The sequence below is a fragment of the Cygnus olor genome, chromosome 7 (genome assembly GCF_009769625.2).
Source record: "Cygnus olor isolate bCygOlo1 chromosome 7, bCygOlo1.pri.v2, whole genome shotgun sequence".
In the NCBI taxonomy this organism is placed as follows: Eukaryota; Metazoa; Chordata; class Aves; order Anseriformes; family Anatidae; genus Cygnus; species Cygnus olor.
Genome location: NC_049175.1, coordinates 10770786 through 10789381, shown reverse-complemented (window position 1 = coordinate 10789381; position 18596 = coordinate 10770786). Strand labels below are relative to the sequence as shown.

The following is an 18596-nucleotide window of genomic DNA, read 5'->3' as shown; positions in this document are numbered from 1 at the left end:
GAACAGTCCCAACTCTGTGTGCACAGTGTAAACAGAGTGCAGTCCAAGAGGGTGTATTTCAGCCCCTGACGTTGTCTTCTAGCTTCATGTTAGTTTATTTGCAAATGCGGGTGCCTGTGATAGGGAAAAGCTTGTCAATGTGCTGCAAAACAGACTCTGCCCTGTTGACTTTGAATGGTACTTGAGTTCCTGAGTCATCTGCAGACTTTTGAAAATTGTGCCTAATATAAAGAAAAGTTTATTTTGTGTTAATAGATAACTTTGTTCAGAGCATGGGAAGAAAGGTCTTCTGTTTAGCTTGTTGTGGAACATTCAGACTAAACTGTGTAACCTTTTTCAGAGAGCTGGAGAGGAAAGCATTTATCGAACCTTTACGTTCCGTTACAACTGCACCAATAAAGACAGAGTTGGAGCAAAGCAGAACACAGACAGCAAAGGAGAGCCATATGCAGAGACATTTTGCAGATCCAATGTTGAACCAGCTGCCAAGGCCACCACAGGAGACGGGGGAGCGACTGAGCAAATACAAAGAAGAACATAGACGGATACTCCAAGAAAGTATTGAAGTTGCTCCTTTTACAGCTAAAATAAAGGCACTGGAGGGAGAGAGAGAGAACTACTCTAGGGTAACATCCTTATCTTCGAGTCCCAAAAGCCATTCAGTAAAATATGAGAAAGATGCAGAACGCTCTGTGTCAGAACTGTATAAAATGAAGCATTCGGTCCCACAGAGCTTGCCGCAGAGTAACTATTTCACCACCTTGTCTAACAGCGTAGTAAATGAACCACCGAGATCATACCCATCCAAGGAAGCTTCAAGTACGTATGTTGAGAAGCAGAGTAATTGTCCTTCAACAGCAGCTAGTTCCCAGTCTCTTCCTTCTTACATTTCTTCTCTTTCAAAACCTCCCCCTTTAATTAAGCACCAACCTGAGAGCGAAGGCTCTGCAAGCAAGATACCTGAGCAGCTTTCACAATCAGTGCAGTCTCACTCAGTCAATTCTTTTAGAAATGACAGCAGAAGCCCTACTCAGCTGTCAGTCTCATCTTCAAATACGCTCCGGAGTATGCCTGCCTTGCACAGAGCCCCCGTGTTTCACCCCCCTGTGCACCAGAACCTAGAGAAGAAGGAAAGCAGCTACAGCAGCCTTTCGCCTCCCACCCTGACTCCTGTTCAACCCGTTAATGCTGGTGGTGGTAAAATACAAGAATTGCAGAAACCACCAACTTTAGTCCCTGAACCTAAGGAAGCTCAGACTGTTTACAAGGGCACTTCTGAACAGAATTTATCCGAAATGTGGAAGTCTAACAACACCCCGAATAACGAAAAAGTGGACTGGCATGTTGAAAGAATGAGCGGAAAGTCGCAGTCCGCCACGGCATCTGTTATTGTGCGTCCTCCTTCTAGCACGAAATATGATAGCGTAGCCGTAATGCAGTCAGCTTCCAAAGATCGAGCCAGTGAGAGATCTTCAGCTGTGACAAATCAAGCAGATTGCCTGAAAACAGCGGAAGCCAGAGAGACTGGAAGAATAATTCTGCCAAATATGAACTCAGACAGTGCTCGCACACAGTATGAAAAGAAATTTCCAGCTGTCTCGCAAGGCAGCGTTCCTCGTTCTGTCACCCCTACCACAACTATGATCTGCAGTACTAAAACGGATGTAACTGCATCAGCGGCTACGACTACCAGCGTGTCAAGCTGGGGCAGCTCCGAAGTGACTTACTCCTTATCGAACACGGTCTTGGCCTGCGCGCCGCTGGAGTGTGCTGCCTCGAGAGCGGCAAGTCAGGTGGCGGCACAGGCCCAGGAATGCAAGGTCAGCGCCCCGGCGCCAACTACGCCCGCCCCTGGCAAGACCGGCAGTGCTGCTCAGCCCGGCTCGGGATTCTCCACCTCCACCGACTTCGTCCATTTGAAAAAGCACAAGGCAGCGTTGGCTGCAGCTCAGTTTAGAAGTAGTAACACCAGTGAGACAGAGGCCAACTCTGTGAAAAATCAGACATTTTCAACCTCTCTCCCCCTAGACAGTGCTATCGTCTGCAATACAATAAACAAAGCAAACTCTGTAGGCAGTGGGCAAACTTCCCAGACAAGTCAGCCAAACTACCACACTAAACTGAAAAAGGCTTGGCTAACAAGACATTCAGAGGAAGATAAAAACACTAATAAAAAGGAGAATTCAGGGAACAGTGTTTCAGAAATTATTAAGCCATGTACTGTCAATTTAATAGCTTCTACATCAAATGATTTGCAAAATAACATAGATAGTAAAATCTTGGCAGATAAGTTTGTGAAGGAAGATAAGCACCCTAGGAGAAAAGCAAAACGAACTTACGAGTCTGGCTCTGAAAGTGGAGACTCTGATGAAAGTGAGAGCAAGTCAGAGCAAAGGACTAAACGGCAGCCCAAGCCAACTTACAAAAAGAAACAAAATGATTTGCAGAAAAAAAAGGGTGATGCGGAGGAAGAAGTAAAACCGAATGGTGTCCTTAGTCGGAGTGCCAAAGAAAAAAGCAAGCTGAAGTTACAGAGCAGCAGTAACAGCAGTGAGTATATTAATCTGATTTGGAAAAGACAAACTAATGTGAACTCCAGCAGTGTTAATCCTGGAGGGTTTGTGCACGATATGTGCAATAGCTGGGAAAAGATTTAAAGAGCATGCTTGTGAAAAAGCCTGGATCCAGATTTATCAGTCTTGAGGTCCTCTGAAATATCTTGGTTTAAGAAATGGAGCATTTTGTGTATATGTGTACAAACTGGTTCTTGGCCTAAAAATAGGCAGCAAACAAACTGGTTTATGCTGTCCGTCATAATTCACCAGACTAGTGCATAGAGTTATGTTACTTTTACTGATTTTTTTTTTTTAAGGTCTAGTGCATTTATTTTTAGAGTGCTACGGGGGGAGAGGTTCTCTATTGTTGAACTTGAATTCATCCTTTGATCAGAAAGCCGAAGGCAGTTCCTTGAGAGCCTGATGCCGCTTTGCTACAATTTGGTTAATTTAATGAAAGGTTTGAGGGAGAGTCATTTCACACTCTTGACTAGCATGTGTATTATATGGTGTTAACATCCCTCTTGTTTAAGGAAATTTAGGGAAATGGGAATTTCAATTTATATGTAATGCTGTTGTGTGTACCACATTGTAACTAGATTTATCTAAAAAAGAGAAACTGGTCTGCCAACTGGAGTGATTTTATTTAAGAACTTACCTTATTTTTTTATCCTAATTTATTCTTCTTTATGCAGTATTCTTTTGTCTTTGTTCTGGTTTAGTTGAGTATAAGAAAGTCTAGGACTACTTTTTGCAAGAATTTTTAAGTACAGTTAGTAAGAAAACAAGCGCTGCTCCCTGTAATTACATTCTTTGGCTTTTCACTGCCTAGTGTATAAAGTTACTCTTGTAGTATCTGAGAGCACTTGATGCCTAAGTCGTACTCTGTCCTGGCAGTGATGCAATCTGTCTGAGGTATTTTGGCTTGGGTCCAGTGATAGCATTATTACTTTTTCTTCTTTTTTCTTTTTTCCTGTCCAACTTAAGGGGAAGATCAAGGAGAACACACCTTTTAAATTTCTCTGTCTTTGTTGGTTTCACTTTTTTTTTTAAAAAAAGTGAACTGTAAACACGTACGTAGAACATGCTAGGTCTTTGTGATCTTTGTATTGTTGCAAAGGATTTTTTTTCCTGGGTTTGTTGTAGAGGAGTTCGTTAGATAACTTAAGGGAAGGCAGTCTCTTCTTGGCTAGCGTTACATGAGTATGAAAGCAGTATTTTGTAATACATTATGGTATTGTTTCATGGGATTCAGGTCTGAAAATGGGTAGGAGCTTCGGGTATTCTGTTATGTTGTCTGTAGCACACAGCGTGTTCTGTACCTTAACGTATTGAGTCTATCCCATGGTAGCAGTTTTCTGTGCTTGCTTTCCTCTCCTGACATCTCGATAGACACAGAGTGTTTCTGTTTCTCCTCCATGACCCGTTAAATAGATCAGCATTTCTGATACTTCTAGCAGTTTGTCTTGGGTCAGTGTCATTACAATTTCTGAGAGAGCTGGTCGGAATTTTTGTTACGTAGAGGACTTTCCCCAAAGATTTACCCAAAAACATACTTAGCTTTGAACTTCCAGGAAAGAGAAGGTCCCCGGAGAGCAGCTGCCCGGGCTCCCCTTAGGTTGCTGAAGACAACTCTGCTTCATCATCTGGGGCTTGGTGGCAGTCACCATGTGGGTGGTATCTGGATACTGCCAGGGCTGAAAGCTGCTTTGTCCCGATGCCATTGCTGGAAGCCCTGGGAGCCCTTGTGCTAGCCAGAGTGGTCAGAGCTCCGGGCTGCAAGGCTCCCTCCTGCAAAGCGAGGAATGTTACACTTCTGCAGCCACTGGGGGTCTTCCAAGTTCCTGCCTCCAGAACCTGAAGTCTGGCAGCTCCCAGATGACTCCAGGGATCTCTGGATCCAGGGCAGAAAACAGTTTCTTTTGGACTAACAAGCCTGCACTTTGGCCTTTTCTGCTTTCAAGTTTTAATCCAGTTACCTTTGTGCTCATCAGGTGGGTTGGGAATGCATTATCTAGGCAATGAACTGATGCGTAGAGAGTCTGTCACCTGCAAAGTTTACACAAGAAATCTGGCAAAATACAGATCTGAACCCAGGTACCAAGTCCAAAGTTAGCACCCTAACCTCTGTCACCCTGCATCAGATCCGTGTTTACAGGACATGAACTTTCAAGAGTAGCAGTAGATTAAATGACAGATACTCATATCTATCTGCAGATGAAACTGGTGCCACTTATAAAAGTCATTAAATCGAAAGCCTGGTTAAGTAACAACAGGGTTCAGTTTCAAAACGCATATGTGAAAATTGCGCGTATTACTCAATAGATCTTCTCCTTGTGTTACTCAGGGTCAGGCTGACCAACTTTGATATTGAAAACAGAATTTTACTTCTTGTTTTCCAAAGCCAACAAATTTGAAAGAAAGCAAATGAATACTGTGTTTCCTTATGCTTGATACTTTACACTAAGCTCAGATGAGTTACATGTGAATAGAACTGTTCTTCTGTAATTATATCTGTGCAACCCTCAGCAAAGTAAATTCTGAAGAAGCTGGATGTCTTTTTTTTAAAGCTCTGCTTTAATTCATTAAATTACTGCTTTCTTGCATACATTTTCACTTGAAACAAACTGCAAACCTTTCCTTCTTGGCATATTGTATTATTTTACGTGTTTGTAAGAGTGAGGTTCTTTCTGCAGTTCCACAGATTTTAGTGGAATATTTGGTGAACTGTATCACCTAATTTAGGAGAAAATAGCAAGTCCTGGCTGTTCCTCGTAGCTCAGCAAATAGGTAACTGTACTCCTGCCTGCATAAGTCTAATGGATGGAAAAATAGAAGTAATAATGAAGTATGTTATGAACACAACAAATGCACTTTTAGAAATACTGAATGCAGAGTGATCTAACCATGTTCTGAGTATAAGGGTCTGCGGTACGTCTTCTGAAACCCCTCTTGCTTTTGCAGCTGGTATACCTCGCTCAGTGTTAAAAGATTGGCGCAAAGTGAAGAAGCTGAAGCAAACAGGAGAGTCCTTCTTGCAGGATGATTCTTGCTCTGAAATAGGACCAAATTTGCAGAAATGCAGAGAATGTAGGCTAATAAGAAGCAAGAAAGGTGAAGAACCAACTCACTCACCAGTGTTTTGTAGATTTTACTACTTTCGACGGTAAGTGCAGCTGTTTCCTGATACGTGGTGTTTTAACTTAAAAATAATACTGACAAAGGACTTATGTGCCTGAAAGCTTGTCTGATTTTTCTGGCTCAGTTTGCCTGATAAAAGACACTGCCTAATTTAGCAGTATTTACATTTGTATTTCTTACTTCTTTTGTGGATTGACTTCATTGCTGTTTGAAGCTTTATAGCAAAGACGTCAGAACAGCTGCCCAGTATACCTTAGGCAAGCAGAAGATATAATGCATCACCATTACACAGGTGTCTGACATTTGAAGTGGGATTTTCAAAAGGCAGGCTTCAATTACTCTGGTCAAGTTGTACAACCATGGAGTTGCGCTAATTCATAATTGTTCTTGTGCCAGTAGATGGTGGGAATGCTGCTTGAGGTTTGATGGGAGTTTTCTGAGGACAGAGGAGTTCTGCCTTCCCTTTTTACAATTATGGCAAATCGAGGAAACTTGTAAATGGGGAAGTTCCCAGAATGCAGCATAGCATGCGTTGCACAGGTGGCATGGCTGTCAACGCAGATCCAAACGGCGTTAATTTGCACGTGGGCTGTGTTGGCAATATAGAGCCAACATGTTTTGGAAAGGACGTCGCTGTTCCTTGAATTGACTTTAATTCTTTTGGATTGAAGCTTTAGTTACAAGAGCCAGTAGACCTACAAGGATTTGTTTTAAGGTTGGACTCAGAATACCTTCTGCATAAGAATATTTGATTCCCAGTGTGGCAGAGTTAGATTGTGAGCTGCTACTTCTGTGTGAAAAAGAGAACATCAGTGATAAAATTTCTTTCAACATTTTCAAACACAGGCATGTAATTTAAAAGTACAAATGTTTTGAATTTCGTGTGGTACAGTTTACAGCATTTTAATTATTTTCATTGTGACTGCGTACTAGGGCTTGAATGTAATGAGGTTTGCACTGCTGTTGGAAGTCGTCACTGTAAAAGAAAACTCATCTTTCCTTCAAATTGTTCATTTAATACCCATCTGAATATCATTTTTGATACTTCGGTTTTTGTGACTGCTTTACTGACATTACTGTAAAATTCCTTAACTGCTGTGATAATCGCATGTGAATAATGAATTACCCTGTATTATGTGAGTGAGATGGAATAATTAATTGTTGCTGCTTAAAATCACCTAAATATAGGTGTGGTTAGTAGGACGGTATTGGGTAGGATCACAGGAAAACCTTCAGTTATTTTAAAGGTGGTATGTAAACAGTATTTTGTATTAGTGATTTATTCTGCCTAGAAAGACTTAAATACAGTGTTTTAACTCCTGTTCTCTGAGAGTGAGAGCAGTAGGATTGAAAATATGAGTCAGACTGAGTGATTGCTGACACAGATGCTTTGAAAATTAAAGGTGAGGTGTAGGTGGACCCAAACTTCGGCCAAACAAGAAAGAGAAGATAACTTTTTCCATCTGCAGTTTTAAAGCAGTAATAAATGTTACAGAGAGTGAGTGATGACTATACTGAATCCAATAAGTGTTCTGCCTAAAAAGTTACTCCTAATTTTCATGTTTCCTTACTGTCTGCTTTAAGGCCATTTTCTGTAATTTCTGTAATTAGTAAGTAAACTAAGCCACCTTGTATGACGTGCAGTTAAACTATTTGTTTTTGGTTTTAGGTTATCTTTTAGTAAGAATGGAGTGGTTAGGATAGATGGTTTCTCCTCTCCTGATCAATATGATGATGAGGCGCTGAGTTTATGGACACACGAAAACTATGAAGATGATGAACTGGACCTAGAAACTTCTAAATATATTTTAGATATCATAGGAGATAAATTTTGTCAGTTGGTAACATCCGAGAAAACAGCCATGTCCTGGGTGAAGAAAGACGGTAAGGAAATCTCAAATACTCTTTCTGGTTTTGGTGTTGTGCAGTTCTGTTGAGGCGTTTGTGTTGGCTGTGACCCACTGCCTCCTTCTGAGCTGCTCGCTTTACCAGGCTGTCACCTTTGATTGAAATAGGCCGTGTTGCACAAGGTTATATTGGGAAGGGGCAGCAGCCTCCCTCGGTGGGCTTTGGGGCTGCAGGCCATGGTGGTGGTGCTGGGCCAGGGCCAGGCTGCCGCTGGGGCTGGAGCAGCCTCGGTTCCCAGCATGGCTGCCAGCTCTCCGGCCAGCTCCAAGCCAAGGGCCACAGAGAGCCAGTAGTGATCACTGCCAACAGATGTTGTGTTTCCAACATGCCTTCTCTGCAGAAGCATGGAGCATAATGCAACAGCGTGGGCCCTGTGGAGCGTGGGCCTCCTCCCCACCGAAGCCGTGGTTAGTCTGTCCTGGCCCACAGCACATGGGTGCAGGCTGGGAGCTAGGTAGGGGCTCTGCTAATTCCCCACAGTACAAGGACGACGTACTGCCCTAAGAGCAGAAGTACCAGCCTGGTGTCCAGGGCAGGTGCCTCCCTGCCCTCCCCACCTGCCACCTTTACCACCCAGCTCACCAGTTTAGCTGTCTTGAGATTAATGTGTTCAGGAGGCAGTGAGGTGACAACCTAGCTCTTCATTTCCTGGAGTTAAAGTACATGTTAAGGAAATTCTTCTTGGTACTTGTAACTCACATGTAGAGCAGGAATATTCTTTCTGTATTACTTTAGTCTTTGTTTTTTAATCTCTCTAGTGTCTTGACACGAACACTGAGGGGATGCTGTGTAATGCAGCTAAGGGGGTATATGTTGATGGCCTGTTTATGAAGGATCATTTTCTTCCTTCACCCCTGGCTGCATCTGAGGGGAAAATCACGAATGCTTCATCTATTACAACCATTCATTCTGTGTCTTGCATTTAAATTTCAGGCCTTTTATTCTGCTTATTTTGTATTTCAGCCAAAATTGCATGGAAGAGAGCGGTGAGAGGAGTCCGTGAGATGTGTGATGCATGCGAAGCCACATTATTTAACATTCATTGGGTCTGCCAAAAATGTGGATTTGTGGTCTGCCTGGATTGTTACAAGGCAAAGGAAAGAAAAAGTTCTAGAGGTCAGTTCTTTATGAACTAGAGTGTTGTATATGCTGTTTATTCTCATTTACTGTAGAGCTACTGATCCCTAAGTGTAACTGACTTTCTGTAACACATTTAATTACTACTTGTGTCTCTTATATCTGTCTCTTGTATCTCTTAGATCTTTTTTGCCTCTTTTCTGTAAGTGTAGAATCATTCAGAAGGTAACTGCTGTGGGGCTACTTTAAGTCTTCGTCCACTTTTCAGTCTTCTGTGCATTGTCTTGACTCATGTGTGCCTTGCAAGGTTGAATCTTGTTCATCCACTGCAAGACTGGCATTCCACCTCCCTGTTTTATGGTAACTCATTGCTGTTAGGGCTTGATATGAGTGCTTTCTGGAGTCTTCCCTTCAGAACTACATTGTTTATCTTCACCTTAGCTTACCTTTTATTATTAAAAAAAAAAAAAAAGCTTTGCAAAGAATTTAAAATGAGTGTTAATGGAGGTTTTAAAATCCAAAAGTCTATACATGTACTCATTTTAATCTAATTCCTGTGTTTTAATGGAAATGTCTAACTTGGTCTGTAGTGAGGTGTAACAGGACTGACTTGCAAACCTGTGCTTTTTGAGTTACCCAGCTCGTTTGCAATCGAAACAGGGAATGGCTTGGAAGATTGATCTGGTCATTCAGCTCCCTGCTGTAACATTCCTGCTCAGGCTGGTTATTCGAAAGAGCTGCCTTCCCCTGGGTGGCAGGCATTGTGCCCTGGCACAGTACTGCAGTGAAATATTGTGCCAGGAACAGATTAAAATATAATGCTGTTTTGAAAAGCATTTCCATGTTTGTCATAGCAACATAATGTCACATATGTGAAATGTTAGTAAAATAATGTGTAAGTATTAGATGGCAAACCTTTAGTAAATGCAGAGACTCCCATCCACTTTGTCCTTGGCTGTCAGTGAGGGACCTCCTACACTGCGGTTGTAAGATGTTCCCTGAGATTTTCATCAAAGCCTGAAGTTTCTAGGGAACTAACTCTGGTGTTTTCCAACACTGAGCGCAGTCGTTAGTGCTTTCATGTGGGAGGCTGCTCCAGCAGCCCTTAACTGGCTTAAGTCTGTGTGTGCGCATGTGTGTACATCCATCTGACGTGGCTTGGGATATACTCTGAACGTTATTTACCCTAGTGGGAACATGCAGTCAGAGGCTTTTTATAGAGTGTGTGTGTTAACCAGCCAGGAAAATTTTAGTAAAATGTCTTCAAAGTTTAAAAAAACAGTATACAGAAGCAGGCTTCTTTTCAGTCTTCCAGCAGGGAAGACTTTTTCCTTACTGTTCATCACAGCATTACATGCAGAAGTTTATCTTCCCTCTCTGCAGTTTTATTTCTAATGCTTCTGTAGGGTTCGTGTGAAGCAGACCTCTACTTTGGCACTCTTACAAAGTTGAGAACCACCCACCCTTCTCTATATAATACCACTTTATATTACACCATTTTTCCTGGAACTGGTAGTTGTTTTTACAGTTGCTAGATGTAATGGAGAATACACTGGTTTCCTGCTGTTTCAGCAGGAATGTTAGAGGTTTAAATATTCAATATTTAGGTATTTATCAATGACTTCTCTTATTACTTCAGTACACGGATGAATGTGCTTCCATTGTTACCTTCAGGCAGTTCCTGGCACCATCAAGTGGAATGCTGTGTTACGGCATTTTAGTGATAAAATACATTAGGGAGATGCATGCATATGTTACGTTATTTTGATTTATGTCCATGTTCAGTTGTATAGCTAACGAATCTACTACTTGTCTGAAAGGAACATCTGATAGGATGTGTATATATTACAGCAATAAAATAATACTTTAAACATGCTCCCTGCATCTTTTGGTGTATTCCCTTTAATTTGCATTTCTAAGTGAAGAGCTGAGCAAACTGGTAAAAAGATTTGAATAATCTCTTAAAAGTAGCAGTTCAATGGGGAGGATGTAAGACTGGGAATTGAGAGAGAAACTGCATTCCTTTTGCTGCCCAAAATCACATAGCAGATCGGTGACTGGTTGCTTGGCCAGACATTTTTCACTCTCGTTCTTTCTCTGTCTTGTCTTTACACTGCACTTTTTTCTGGCAGGGACAGTCTTTCTGAAATTTTGTACAGAGACTCTCTCTCTCTCTCTCACCGACTCGGCCCTCCCTGATGCCACAAATGATTCTTAACCAGTACATACACTCTTGTGGTTTCATGGTTGCTTTAATCTGACAGAAATCCATGATGCAACTTCCTTCTCCTTTGTGCTACCAGTAACCTTAATGCAGCTGCATGGTAGGGCCAGATCAGAGAATCGATTCAGTTGAAAATCCATCTTCTTGGTGTGATCGGCCCTCTCTGGGTGGAGGACAGCCACTTTTAGTTGGCAGCTCCCTATATTTAATAAAGTGGAATATACTTGAAAGCTCCACGGTTATTGATAAGGGTCTACATTACAAATGCTGCTATTTTAGATTTCAGTAGTATTAAAACTCCTTTATTCTTTTATTTTCTTTGAAAAGTAGCTGTTGTATGCAAATACCTGTCATGCAGGATACCAGTACAAAAGGCTTACAGAGTGTAAAAAACTGTTTCTAACTAAAACCAATCCAAATATGTTATCTCTGTCTGTGTATCATTGTAAGTAAAGTAAAACAATTGGCAATGTTATTTTACAGATAAGGAGTTGTATGCCTGGATGAAGTGTGTGAAGGGACAGCCTCATGATCACAAACACCTGATGCCAACACAAATTATTCCAGGCTCTGGTAAGACCTCCTGTGAACAAGCAACATGTGTTTTTCTCCCAGGTCATTCTGTGAAGAGAGGCCACAGTAGCTTCTTGAAACTTCTCATTTGCCATTTAGAAATCTGCAAATTGTGTCAAATCATCGCAGGAAGGCAAGTGATTCTGAGCAGCTGAACAGTGAGGGGCACAGATGAAGAAGAGAGGAGGAGATGTAGGCTGACAGGTGTCTGAAGGGGTTTGGCGATAGGCAGTGTAGAAATTCAGGGTGTTTGTTGAGACTGTTTTGTACCTTTCCAAAGTAGAATGAAGAAGCCAGAATGTACTAATGAATCTGACCTCATCTGTTAAAAGAAAATTTTAGAACAGTGCTGTCGAGGAGCATTATGGGGCACCAGTTTAGGGGCGATTTGTTTCTCACTGTTCATTTATATCATGTACTGTGAAATTTGTTTTCTGTTCTTCCCTGCCCTTGGGGTAAAAAAAAAAAAAAAAAAAAAAAATAGAAAGGATTCACAGTTTTGGTTGGAAGTCTGATCGAGCATCATAAGGCAGAAAGCAGTGAAGGAGCTTGGAATTAATGAAAAACTAGCAGTAATCCTAAACCCAGTAAAGTTCAGAATTTTGCTTATATCCAAGCCTTATAAAGAAGCATGGTTAGGTGTGGTCATTGTTAGCACTGTTTTTGTAATCTCTGGTAGCATCGATACAGAGCAGAGAATAGAAAACCCAAATGTGCCTTTAAACTTGTTAAATAAATTCCGAAGTATTTTAAGCTGGAAATACAGATCCAGTCATTATTTTTATGGTTTGTTACATGTTAGTTCAGGTAGAAATAAAGGCTGGTTAGATTCCATAATATATTCAAATTGTGACATTCCCCAGAACAGGCTCCATTCTGAAACTGGTTTTAATTTTAAATTGTGAAGTGAACCGCGCATCTGGAAATGGCACAGTGAAGACTGCCTGCGTAACCTCAGTTTTGTTCTTCTGTGCATATCCATTACCAAACAGTCTTAAATTACATGATTACATACTAATTTTTTTTCTTCAAGATATGGCTCACTTCTGTCTGTTGTAGTTTGATGGTTTTATTAAATGAAGCAACACTGCACCTGTTGAACGATGAGGAGTAAATAATGAATGGCTGGCTTGTTGCGTGCCATATGATGGGAATGCAGAGTGACGTTTATATTATTCGAAAGAGTAGTATGCAATTATTTAATTCAATATCTTGGCTCTTTCAATGTGAGCTTTATGGTAAAGTGGACGGTCCTTTTATAGTAGTTTTGAGTGTTAAATTTAGCATTTTTAATAGCTTATGTTTTTAAAAGGTTTGCGGGTAGCATCTTATCACAGTGTGTATTGTACAGAAGGCCACAAAACGATTGACAAGAACAGCTAATGTCTTCCTTCTTAATTGTCTTCTAGTTTTGACAGATCTTCTAGATGCTATGCACAATATTAGAGAAAAATTTGAAATTAAATCCCATTGTCAGTGTACCAGCAAGCAGAACACGCAAGCTGGCAAGCTCCCTGCAATGAATGGTGTGTCTCAGGTGAGTCCAAAATATGTGTATACACAGCTGTCTGTTCAGATGTTCTGTTACTTGTGGATTTTCGTATTTGAACAATATCAGCCACGTTTTAGTTTGCATATGCAATGTCTAAATGATATCGGTGTCTTTGAAATACATTAAGGCAATGTTATATACTTAAAAATAAATTTGTTCTTTACAGGTTTTGCAGAATGTCCTTAATCACAGTAATAAAATTTCTCTGTGCATGCCTGAGTCTCAACAGCAAAATACCCCTCAAAAGTCTGAGACAAATGGTAATACAAGTCCAAGGAGTGATGTGAGCACAGACAGCAAGTTAACACCCCCTGAATCGCAGTCACCGCTGCATTGGTTAGCTGATCTTGCAGAGCAGAAAGCCAGAGAAGAAAAGAAAGGTAGGTATATGCTTGATATTGTTATACCATGTGCATGATTTTGGGGGCACCAGTAATAAAGTAATTCAATGCACTAGGGAAAAATCTCTCTTATTTTCTGTTCAGCAAAAAGAAAAGATGATGCTCTTTTTCCCCGTAATTTTAGTCTTGAAACTTCAGTGCCTTCTCCTGGTGGCATCAAAATTAGTTACCAGAGAAGCCACTGGTGGAATGCATGTGTAATATGGCAGTATTTCCAGCTACAGCATCTCTCATTTGTGACAGGTACTCAGCTGCATGTCTGAGATGCTGAGGAAGGCCTTTTCATGGTCACAGTGTTTGTCTGCATTTTGAAGGATCTAGTTCATCTTCTGGTGTGTTTTCAGGTGCGCTAGTGCTACAGTATATTAACGAGCACTGTAAAATGCAGGGTACCAGTGTTCCTATGCCTGCCTCATGATACACCAGTGTAAACTCCCAATGATTATTTTTGTTTTAGAGAACAAAGAGTGTCCTTCTGGAAAACATTCAAAGGAGGAGAAAGACCAGGATAATTTGGAGTCCCAAAACTGTCGAAGCTCCCCTCCTGCATCCCAGAACAATGAGCAGGGCTCAACCTTACGAGATTTGTTAACAACAACAGCAGGCAAACTGCGTCTAGGTTCTACAGATGCTGGTATTGCTTTTGCTCCAGTTTACTCTACAGGAACACCAGTAAGTGTTTACAAGATGCATGTTTTTTATTTCAGGATTTGAAAATGTGTGACATTTGTTCCGCTAGTTAAAGTAGTGACAGGTGTATTGCCTTTTTTTTTCCAAGTTTTCTCGAAGGAATTAGCACTTATGTATATATGCGCATACGTGTTTGCTTAAAGTATATGTGTTTAGTGATAATTGATATGTATAATGAAGAAAATGTCTGTGAAGTTAGACAAAGCATTTACTTGGCAACATGAAGGAAGATTCTAATATTTTGAGTTTTGTTTTAACTGTATATTTCCAACTTGTTCCATGTAAGAAAGCTTGTGGTTTTCTACACAGGAAGTATATAACTGTAAGCTTTTAATTGACAATGAAATGTCATTCATCCAGAAAAAAATGTATCACATTAATTTTATTTGCTTTCACATTGTTTAAACACGCTTTTGTTTGTTTTCTAATAGAGTGGCAAGAGTGGACGGACTATGCCAAACATTCTCGATGACATAATTGCTTCAGTGGTAGAAAACAAGATTCCACCAAATAGAGCGCCAAAGATGAATGTAAAATCTGAAATAAAAGATGAGCCAAAGGATGACAGAAAATGTATTCAGGATGACGGCAACAAGTTGTACAGTGATATTCAGTATTCTTGGATCTGCGATAAGCATGTTTTGTGGCTCAGAGACCATAAAAACATTAACAACTGGAAGCTTTTCAAAGAGTGCTGGAAACAGGGGAGGGTAGGTATTGAGCAGTTTGGTCTATAAAGTGACCTCAGTGTGAACTCTGGAGAACACGTTACAGGACAGTTTGTGTAACTCCACATTTGAAAACATGTTGTTAGCACATTTTATTACAGTGGGCAAAAGCTAGTCAGGTACATTCCACATACGAACCTTGTGTAGTTGAAACTTCACTTAACTGTTAGTAATGAATAAGGAACCACTGCTACGGAGATGGAACCTCCGAAAAGACGTGTGATGTCTTGGGTATTATGGTTGCTGTTAATGGAAGTTTCTATAACAGCTCAGTGTGGCCAGAGCCTTCGGTGTACATTTCAGATAGATTTGTATTACAGTTTTAATTCAAGGAGGTGTTTTCTTTATAAAGGATAATTACTACTTTTTTTTCTTTTTCTTTTTTCTAACAGCCTGTTCTAGTGTCCGGTATGCATAAGAAAATGAACTTCAGCCTGTGGAAAGCTGAGTCAATTAGTCTAGATTTTGGAAACCAGCAAGCTGATATCTTGAATTGCAAAGACAGTATTATTTCAAACACCAACGTCAAAGAGTTCTGGGATGGTTTTGAAGATGTTTCAAGTATGTTGTTTTGAATTACTATCATGGAAGATCATTATAAGCTTAGTTATTATCATGTATTGTTCCATAGATTCTAAACACAGTCAATATTAGAAACTGCAATTTAAAGCATTATTTTGGATCTTAAGGCTTTGAAGAAATTAATTTAAGAAGAAAGCTCTAGATAATCTGTTTCAAGAGAATGTGATGAAAACTTCTATTTTGTACCTTTGCAGAATTCAAGATACACTAATATACCATCTCCTCGGTTAGGTCTGACTAAGAAAATGGACAACTTCACCGGTTCCTTAATTACTTGAGTGTGTTTTGTGTCTTTCTTGAATCTCTAACTTAATAATCCCGTTTTACATATGAAGCCTTTATATACAGCTTAATAGTTCGGTTACATGTTTTAGTTGAATAAAGTAAAACACCTGTGGCGTATTAGTTCTTAGTAATTTCTGTGTTACTTGCAGAACGGCAGAAAGTAAAAAATGGGGAGACAGCTCTACTAAAATTGAAAGATTGGCCTTCTGGTGAAGATTTCAAGGCTATGATGCCAGCAAGGTATTGGAGTTTAATATTTAGATATTCTTAAGTCAATCTGTTGTTTTTTTTTCTCTCTGTGTAATGACACAAATTATTTTTTCTTTTCTTCTCCAGATATGAGGACTTACTGAAAAGTTTACCCTTGCCTGAATACTGTAGTCCAGAAGGAAAACTAAATTTGGCTTCTCATCTGCCAGGATTTTTTGTCCGTCCAGATTTGGGACCCAGACTATGCAGTGCATATGGTGAGTATGCCCTAAGTGTAGCAGTTACCTCTTCCCTTAAAATTATAGATATCATTTGTTAGTGCTTGATAGAAAGCTGAGCTTGCTTAGAGGATAGTTACTGACTGAACGTTGGAGAAATCCTTCACTGACTGGGATGTTAACAGTACGTGTACCTCAGCCATGAGAGTTTATATGCTTCTGTGTTTGTCTTTTCTTGTGCTGTTACAGTCTTCTGAAGGAGATAAATGATTAGTTACGTTTCGCAAAGAGTTCCCATCTTCAGTAATTCCATATGACAAAGGACTTCATGAAGTATTAGTGTTTATAATTCTAGTCATAAACAAATCTCAGAACTTTTCTTGTAATTTTTATCTGTGTTGTATATTGTACACTCAAAGATCTCTTTAAAAAGATTGTTTCCCTCAGACCTTTTCCAGCTGCTACTTCTTTTGCAAACAAGCTTGTTCAACTCTGGTTTACAAATTGTTTTAATGGCATAAGAAATGAGTTGTAATTTGTGGCATAATAGCTTTGATAATAAAAAATAAAAATAAATCCAGATGTCCTTTAAAATGAACACATTAAAGATAGCAATCAAGAATCGGTCTGAAGAACTGAGTCATTAACGACAGTTGTATGTAATACTGCTCTAAGGCGTAGTGTTCTGACATGTCCTTTTGACTTGAGCATATATTTTTTCACCTCTTAGAATTAAACTTAATTTTCCTCTTTGGGGATTTATTTTAAATAGGAACTTAATTTATAGCCAGGCATAAAATTAAGGCTTTGATTTCCTTTGTATTGACTTTAATTTTACCCCAAATTTTTATTTGTAACATAGGTGTGGCTGCTACTAAAGACCATGATATAGGAACTACAAATCTCCATATTGAAGTTTCTGATGTAGTGAACATCCTTGTTTATGTTGGCATAGCAAAAGGAAATGGAGTACTTTCCAAATCAGGTAAAGCTCATTGTAAATAGGTGTAAATAGACCGAATGTGTCACTTTTAAATTTGACACTGCTTTCTTGAAGTGCATGAAGTACTAGCTTAAACTTGGGAGCTTCATTGTCTCAAGATTTGTCAGCAAATAAATTCTGCCTAAAATACACTGCAGTTTATGAATTATGACGTTGTACTTCAAACTCTTTGAATTTATTTAATTATTTATCTGTTTAGGCTATTACCTGTAATTGATGTTCCATTCCTGTGTTGGGCTGGTAGAGCTAAAGAAAGTTCTAATGTTTATGTCAGGATGATGTATTTGCCAAACCCTCTGTTTATTCTGCTCCCTATGGATGCACTGTGTTTGCTTTATTCTGTTTGGGCTATAATGTAATTTTTCAGCACTGCGGAGCTTAAGTTGGTGTATGTTAGCTCTCTGTATGAGGTTCATTGCCTATATGAAAGTCCTTAAATCACGGAAATAGTTTTATTTCCTTTCCCTGCTCTGTTGTCCTCTGATTCCATAATCAGCAAATGTAGATTAAGGGTGCAACTAATAGAACTGCAGTGTAAGGTTTGCTGTCTTTTACTTGCTTTGGAGTTGCTTGTGTATGCACCGAGTTAATACCAGCAAAACTTCAGCAAATGGGGGGGGGGAAGTCTAGTTTATTGACTAGCTGCTGCAGAACGGTATGGAAAACACTGCTACTACTACTGACTGCAGAAGGACACCTTTTTTGTCTTTTAATTTTTTGGTCCCAACCCTGCTTATTTATTTCTGGTAGGAGAAATGTGTTCTAACAAATTTGAGAGATGTAAAAGGGAGTTTAAAAATTAAATGTGGCTTTAAAGGTAACTACAGCATTCATGTTACAACTTTCTAATTAAAGAAAATGAACAAAAAGATCATTCTGTTGTGTTCACTAAACTTTTATCTGCGTAGTCTCACGCGACAAATCTGAAAAGATGTTTTGTTTCAGTTCTTCCACTGTCTCACTCTTGAAAAATATTTTTGTAAAATCCTAGGAGTACTGAAGAAGTTTGAAGAAGAAGATTTGGATGACCTTTTAAGGAAGCGGTTGAAAGATTCAAGTGAATTACCTGGTGCTTTATGGCACATTTATGCTGGCAAAGATGCTGACAAGATAAGGGAATTTCTGCAAAAGGTTAGATTTACAGTGGATATTTTATGAATATAATTTAAACTGTTAAAGGGGGTGTGGTGCAAAACCTCCAAACCCACCCCTATGCTATGCAAGGTGGGAGGAAGCAAAATTCTTTCTTTTATATCCATAAATTATGGATATAAAAGGATATATATGGATATATGGATAACCTGCTGCATCAGTCAATGAATGAAATACATGACATGGTACGTACTCATCTGTTAAGAGTTACAGGTAGTCTGAAGGTTCAGGAGAACATAGAGATTATTCTTATGTAATTCTCTTTTCTAATGTAATGTTTTTTAAAAATTATTATTA

General features: G+C 39.6%; 1 protein-coding gene across 14 annotated transcripts in view; it reads left to right on the top strand.

The window, feature by feature from the left end:
* Positions 1–18596, top strand: part of JMJD1C (jumonji domain containing 1C) — a 158675-nt gene that overhangs the window by 131294 nt on the left and 8785 nt on the right. For all 14 annotated transcript variants that reach the window (XM_040564439.1, XM_040564438.1, XM_040564442.1 and 11 more), the window contains 14 exons: positions 341–2550; positions 5520–5721; positions 7366–7580; positions 8568–8720; positions 11389–11478; positions 12888–13015; positions 13197–13410; positions 13889–14103; positions 14553–14831; positions 15242–15410; positions 15866–15956; positions 16053–16183; positions 17007–17129; positions 18139–18278. In XM_040564439.1, coding sequence (XP_040420373.1) covers positions 341–2550; positions 5520–5721; positions 7366–7580; positions 8568–8720; positions 11389–11478; positions 12888–13015; positions 13197–13410; positions 13889–14103; positions 14553–14831; positions 15242–15410; positions 15866–15956; positions 16053–16183; positions 17007–17129; positions 18139–18278 — 4360 coding nt within the window. The remainder of the gene's footprint in view (positions 1–340; positions 2551–5519; positions 5722–7365; positions 7581–8567; positions 8721–11388; positions 11479–12887; positions 13016–13196; positions 13411–13888; positions 14104–14552; positions 14832–15241; positions 15411–15865; positions 15957–16052; positions 16184–17006; positions 17130–18138; positions 18279–18596) is intronic.